The sequence below is a fragment of the Suricata suricatta genome, chromosome 14 (assembly GCF_006229205.1).
Source record: "Suricata suricatta isolate VVHF042 chromosome 14, meerkat_22Aug2017_6uvM2_HiC, whole genome shotgun sequence".
Taxonomy (NCBI): domain Eukaryota; kingdom Metazoa; phylum Chordata; class Mammalia; order Carnivora; family Herpestidae; genus Suricata; species Suricata suricatta.
The window spans coordinates 84,900,817-84,907,880 of NC_043713.1; the positions used below are offsets into that span (position 1 = coordinate 84,900,817).

The 7,064-nt window shown below is 60.9% G+C and overlaps 1 protein-coding gene across 1 annotated transcript in view; it reads left to right on the forward strand.

Moving 5' to 3' along the window:
* Positions 1–6: 6 nt before the first annotated feature.
* The window catches only part of AACS (acetoacetyl-CoA synthetase), a 37,715-nt gene continuing 30,657 nt past the window's right edge, over positions 7–7,064 (forward strand). Inside the window, exons 1-3 of the mRNA XM_029921631.1 lie at positions 7–209; positions 5,559–5,662; positions 6,421–6,541. Of these exons, the coding sequence (XP_029777491.1) occupies positions 77–209; positions 5,559–5,662; positions 6,421–6,541 (358 nt within the window). The 5' untranslated portion in view covers positions 7–76. The remainder of the gene's footprint in view (positions 210–5,558; positions 5,663–6,420; positions 6,542–7,064) is intronic.

The window sequence follows — 7,064 nt, forward strand, 5'->3', positions numbered from 1 at the left end:
CCGCCCCCCGCTGCCGCCGCCGCGCCCGCCGACCCCGGGGCCCCGTTCCTGTCCCCGCGCAGTCCCCGCCGCAGCCATGTCCAAGGAGCCGCGCGCCGGCCGGGAGGAGATCCTGGAGTGCCAGGTGATGTGGGAGCCTGACGGCAAGAAGAACACGCAGATGGACCGCTTCCGGGCGGCGGTGGGCGCTGCCTTCGGCCTGGCGCTGGGTGAGTGCGGGCGCGCGACCCGGGGGCTCCCCGGACACGCCCTCCCCGGGGCCCTCCGGAAACCCGGCTCCCCCTCGGGGCCCGAGGGACCACCTGGCCGAGGGGCCCCTCCGGGGACCGGGGCGCCCCCTCCTACCGGGCGTTGCTGGCAGGGCCCCTCCTGGCCGTTGGAGGGTCTCCTGATTTCCAGTTTCCCTCTTCGGGGACTTGGAGGGGCCGCTGGAAGTGGGGGCCCCTTCTGGGGGGGGGACTCCTGACTGTGGCATCTGCCCAGCCCCCGACCTTGGAACCTGTGGGCCCTGAGGGACCCCTTGCTGGTCTTCCTTGTGAGGTGGGGTGTTCCCTGGGGTCTTGCATACTCGCCTGGTGGGGGCTTCTTTCCAGATGCGGGGCTGCTCTCGCTTGTGGTTCTTCTCCTGGGTGTGTGTGTGGGGGGCACTCTCCAGGTGGCACCTGAGGTCCCCTCCTGCTCCTGTGCCTCCCCTCCACCTTAGTAAAGGACCAGGTGTGCAGTCCAGGCACCTGGGAGAAGAGGGTCAGGTGGGAACCTTTGGGGTTAGGGCGGAGCTCCTTCCCGCCTGGCGACACTGCCAGACCCCCGGCACAACCTAGTGCCAGGCCTGCTGCCATCCAGCCGCCGCCCTGGCTCTCACAACCCACCTGGCTGGCATGGGCTGGGCTGACCAGGCCCTTTCCTTGCTGGGAAGCACTGTGGCGTGAGGTTCCCTGCGGCCCCACTGGCCGTCCGGCTTCCTGCAGGACCCTGCCCACCTGCAGGGCTCTTCCACACCTCTGGGCCATTTCCCTCCCTGTCTTGGCCCCCAGCTGACTTCTGGGGCTCCTGCGTTTCTGCCGGTGGTGTTTTCCTGCTTCTCCTCCCTCCCTACAGTGTACCCTGCCGCTTTGCCAGAGCACGGGTCTGACTTTGCCGTTCCCTGGCTGTGCGCTCACAGTGGCCCCTTGTTGACCGTGGACTTGCACATGGTGCTGCCCGGCCGCGTCCAGGCCTTCCACAGCACGCAGTCCCGTCCTTAGGCGGAGCCCACGCTGTCCCTCTCCCTTTCCTGCTACTAGATAGGGAGCACCTCGGGACAGATGTGGCTCATTACTCTGGGTCCTTCAGGTCGTAGCTGGTTGACGGACCCGTGTTGGGTGGGGGAGTTCACAGACGTGACTCCCGTGAAGAGCCAGGAGTGGAACATTCTTCATCCTGAGTTCATCTCTGTCTCCTCTGCCAGCAGTTTATGTCCTGCCCGGCGGTGAGCCAGCCCTGCTGCTTTGGGAAACTATTGCACATGTGTTGTGATGTGGGTGAGACCCATCTAATCTGATGCCCTGGATTTTGAACTGGCTCCACCGCTTTTACTAGCTGTGTGATCAGGAGAAAGTCACCGGCTCTTCCCAAGCCTCAGTTTCCCTGTCTGTGAAATGGGCATGCTGAGAGGGCCTGTGTCAGTGGGTGGTGTGAGGGTGGTGGGAGGTGATCAGGCCTGGTGGTCACCCGCACCTGGCCTACGGTTGCCGTGTAGACACCACTGGGCATCGGCACCTCCCAGCTGGCCTGCTCCGGGCTGGTGGGCCGGGGGTCTGGGGCCAGATTGGAGCTGCGGACTTAGGACTTCGCTTGGGCAGTTCACACACTGGGCAACTGCACAGGAGAAGCCATATTTCCATTTCCTTTTGAAAACCTAAAGGCCTGTGACCTGGGTCTGTGTCCCCACGTACTGGCCATGAGCTGGCCCCAGTACGGCTCCTCTCTTGGTCTGGGGGAGGTTTAGAGCTGGGTGTTTGCCTTTGTGTCATCTTCTGCTCCTGATGGCCGAGCCAGCTGCTGCTTCTCTCCCTCCCGGAGGCCTGGCCCTGGGGTTTTGGGCTTTAAGATTCATCCCAGGTGCCACCTTCTCTTTGATTACCGTTTTTGAATATTTTCTCCTTTCCTCTGCTCTCCAAACGCGCGTAATTTGGACTTTCATCCTGCCTCACTTTTTCACTAACTTGTGAGCATTCTAATTACGTGAAAGACTGCACCCTTGAACTTGAATCCTCAGCACCGTCCAGTTTTTGTGTGTCGCCCACATGTATGGAGAGAGCAAGGGACACATCCTCCCAGGTCGCTCCCGCTGTGTTCCGGCTCTGAGGGTGGAGGGGCGGAAGGGGGGGCCTTCTCCAGCCTGGCCTTCTCTCCGCGAGCCCAGGCCAGGGCTGGTGTGAGGTTTGGCGGGGCCTTGGCGGGGCCCCATGTTCTTGTTCCGACTCCCGGGGCCGTAGGTTGGTGGGCTCTCGTGATGGCTCCCGGCTGAGGTCACCTGAGGACTCCCCACACATCCACATGGACCTCAGGGGCGCCCCCCAGATGTAGATCTGTGTGAGAGACCCGGGGGGGGGGGGCGCCGTGGGTGCTGGTCCTCCGTCATTAGGGGGCGACGCCCACTCTCAAGCACACCCTCTGTGCCAAGTGACTTTCTGCGTGCCGCACGCTGCGAATCGTGTCGGCCTTCGGGCAGCTGGGACAGCGTTTGCCCACAAGTAGAAGGCTCGGTCCCCGCTCTCAAATAGGTCACGGATGGCTGGGGGACCGCGTCATGCGGACCGGGCGCGCCGCGGGCAGGTCGAGGAGGGGCAGGCTGCTGTCGGCCCCCCGAGGCTCCCTGTGTGCTGGGCTGTCCGGTCATGAGCTGACACTCGACGGGGTGGGCTGGTCCGAATCCTCCCAGGTGGACGGGAAGAGGGGGAGAAGGGGAAGCGAGACTTGCAGAGCCCGGTGCCCCTGGAGGTGGCGGCAGCAGGCGGCTTTCAGTGGGCGTGTGCGCGCGGACCGAATCTCAGTGGCCCGGCCAGGCGGGCGGGGCACTGCTGTCACCCCCGCTTCCCGGGCGGGGACGCCCACGTCTTGGTTCGGATGTGGAGCTGTGAGCGGCCGGCCTGCTGTGGGGGTCCAGATCGTGACTGTCTGCCGTGTTATGCTGCCTCTCGCCTGTGGGTGGGGCCGGGGGTGGGGCTGGAGGGGCAGCTGTCCCTGGCTCTGTCGCTGCTTGTCACTGTGTGGTGGGACAGTGTCTTCACGCCCCGGGGGAGCGAGACAGGAGCTGTGGTGGCCGTTAGGATCGGGCTCGGAAGGCACCCTTGGTCATTGGCATCGTATCCTGCTGGTGACACAGACGCGCCCAGTGCTGCGCGGGGAGGGGACAGCACAGGGACGTAAGTGCGGAGGGTAGGAGCCCCTAGCTGGCCGCAGCCGGCCGCTCGCTCTGCTCAGGAGAAGGCAGAAAGCCTGCGTTTCGCTCGAAAACCCGGATCTAGTATGTCGGCAGCAGGTTCGCGTTCTTCACGAACGGCGCACAGACTGAACCGGGCGCCTGTGGGAGGTGGTCCGGGCCTCTGCTGGTGGGATGGGGGGGCAGAAGCCCCTGGGCCTGGCCCGGCTGAAGAGTGGTCCCTGAGGACTTGGCCGGGTCACATCCATGGTGGACAGGTCCCCCCAACCCTCCCCAGCCCCTTCCATCCCCTGCTGTCCCCTGGGGCCTCGACCGCCTGTCCCCCACATTGGCAGGCAGCGGCATCCTCCTCCCGCACGGATGTTGCCGGGCCCCTTGTACGGGCCCAGCTTCCCCAGTACGGGCAGGCAGGGGCCCCCTCTTCCAGAACTGCCCTGGGCCCGCGCTGAACCCGGACAGTCCAGCTCTGGAGCCTGTGTCTTTAAGCCACATGCTCCGTCAGTCCTGGGGGTCATTGTTGTTACCCCCATTTTGCAGACGATATTGCCGCGGCTCAGAGAGGTGGCGCAGCTAGACCGGGTCAGACCGGCTTGTCAGTGGCAGGGCGGAGACTCGAGTGCAGGTCACCTAGCCCCCCCCGGGGCGCAGGGCTAACTCCCCACTGTCATGGGAGGCCCACGCCCTTCTCCAGTCAGTTTCCAGGTGACACGCAAGGACACTGGGTCCAGAGAGGCAGAGCGGCCCCCCTGAGGTCCCCAAGCGTGGTCTCCAGAGTCAGGGCTGGCCCCAGCACTCCAGATGCGCCATCCCTGCGTTTGCCTGGTTGATCTGGTCTGTGGCCCCAGGCCTGAGTGGATGGAGCGGGGCTGGGGGGCAGTTCTCCCGGGGCTTGGGGGGTTGGTGAGGGCATCACTGCCATGACCCGCAACTGCCCTAAAGCTCCTGTTTCCTGATCACCGTGTGGCCTCCGTGCTGACTCCTCCTTGCATTCGGGGCGGCCCTTCTCCATACCCGCCGCCCGGGGGCGCTAACGCCACTTCCTCCCCCCTCTTCACCTGGGCTGCCTCCAGTGTCAGGGCCGGGCCCCCTCCCACAGCCTGCCCTGCTCTCCCAGACCTCTCCCCTCCTCCGGCTCCAGAGTCCCGCCTGCCTAAGGACAGTTGTGGGTGCCTCGGGGGGAAGGGGCGTTGCCGGAGGGCAGGGGTCCTCGTGTCCCTTCCTCTGTGTCCCCCCTCCGTGCCCTCCAGGACTGGGACCAGTGAAGATTGTTAAGTCTCGATGGCGCTGAGAGAACTCAGCCAGGCCATTGCCGGGTGCCATGTCTTCCTCTCTCTGACCCTTGTGGGCGGCTTCCTGCCCATCTCTCCCCGGAGCCCCAGCATCGGAATGCGCAGCCTCTTGGAAATGTGTGGAGGTTCAGAACACCCATGCGGGGAGGGGACTTTCCCAAGGTCTCAGGATCAGAACCTGGTGGGATGCATCTCCTCATGCACAGGATCCCTGGAAAGACACACATGCATTGCTTATTCAAAAATCTAAATAAATACCCCTTCCCTCGCCCCCGACACTGTTACCCGCTGAGAAGTCATCAGCAGGCTTCTAGTTTTGCAGCTCTGGCTTTTCAAACCGATTAGATACGGCTTTCCTCATTTTGTGCGGTCTAATAACACAGGGCTCTGGTCACATGCAAGGCCCTGTTCTAGCATCTGGTGCATGTGCTCATTTAAATCCTCCTCCTCGCCCTACAAAGAGGGGGTGCTGTTCACCACCTCCATTTTACAGACAGGGAGACGGAGACACAGGGTGCTGAAATAGCTTCCACAGGGCACACGGCTCACATACAGCCAAGGCGGGATTTGAACTCAGGGCTTCTGGCTCCGGAGTCCATATTCTTAGGCGTGCTACATGGGATAGGAAATCACTGCCTCAGTTGCTTTTGCTCGTTTTAGGGACCAGCGGTGGTAGGTTTGCTCTGGTAAATGTTAGGATACTCCACCTCCCCCCCAGGCCATTTCTTATCAGATTGAACCACGGGGACATTCCTGTAATTCCGTAGGCGTGGCCATCTTCTTATTGACCTGCCAAGGCTTTCTAACAATTCTTTGAGCTATGTGCTGTTTTATTTTATTTCTAGAAAATTATGACGACTTATACCACTGGTCAGTTGAATCCTATTCGGACTTCTGGGCCACGTTCTGGAAATTCAGCGGCATTGTCTTCTCGCGCATGTATGATGAGGTGAGTAGAGGCTTTGCTCGCGGACTGTCTTCTTGTGGTCGTTTTGGGGACACTGAGTCGTGTCTGCTTTCAAAGCCTCCCATCGAGGGGAAAAATCATCGTTCTAGAGAGTTGGCAGAAAGTGTGTTGAGGTCACAGCTCCCCTGGAGGCCGTGCAACGTCTAGACCCTGACGCATGGGCCCCAGGCCCCCTCCTGGGGACGTGAGCAGTCCTACATTGTGGAAAGATACACGTCACAAAACGTACCGTGTTCACCATTTTAGCGTCCAGTTCAGCCATCTGTTAAATCCATTTACAGTTTTGTTTGAAACATCCAAGAGGTTTATCATTTCTTTTTTTAAAATTATTATGTTTTTAAGTTTTTAAATGCTTGTTTATTTCAGAGAGACAGAGAGAGCAGGGGAGGGGCAGAGAGAGAGGGAGACACAGAATCTGAAGCAGCTCCGGGCTCCGAGCTGTCAGCACAGAGCCCGACGCAAGGCTTGAACCCACGGACTGTGAGATTGTGACCTGAGCTGAAGTCGGACACTCAACCGACCGAGCCCCTCAGTGTCCGTGTGTAGAATCCTCCCTGATTCACTACAGGGCGCTAATCTCTTTTCAGTTTCAAGTCTTCAGGCCAGTTGGGCGTTCAGCCTGTGAAAGGATCTGAGGACACTTGGGGCCGGGGCGGCGGGCTCCCTGGGAAGCGGGACGACTCGTTTAGTCCCGTGTGGGTCTCACCGCGCATCTCAGTCTGCCGCCCCCCCCCCCGCAGGTCGTGGACACGTCGAAGGGGATCGCGGACGTCCCTGAGTGGTTCCGGGGCAGCCGGCTCAACTACGCCGAGAACCTGTTGCGGCACGAGGAGAATGACAAGGTCGCGCTCTACGCGGCACGTGAGTCCGGCCGCCGCTGGGGTCCCCCTCGTGTCCTCGGGGCTGCGCGCTGCTGGGGTCCCCCCTCGTGTCTTCAGGGCCGTGCGCCACAGCTCAGAGCGCCCGGTCTTGGCCTCTTTTCCTTTTCCTCCTTTCCTTTCTTATTGTGGTAAAAAAAAAATGCATAACATTAAACGTACCGTCTTAACCATTTTTAAAGAAGCTTTTTATTTATTTATTTACTTTGAGATAGAAAGTGGGGGGGCAGAGAGAGCGAGAAGGAATCCTCAGCTGGGAGTTCAGCCACGTAGTCACGTGTGACAGGATTTCCCTCTTTAGGCTGCATCATGTTTTCTTGTAGGGACGCCACACTTTTTGTTTGTCCCTGGCTGTCACTGGGCCCTTGGCTCGCTCCCACCTCTTGGCTGTTGGGAAGAAGGAACACGGGTGTGCAGACAGCTCCCTGAGGTCTGGCTTTGCATTCTCCTGGGTGTATATCCGAAGTGGATCGTGTGGTGATCCTGTGCTTAATTCTCTTTATTTT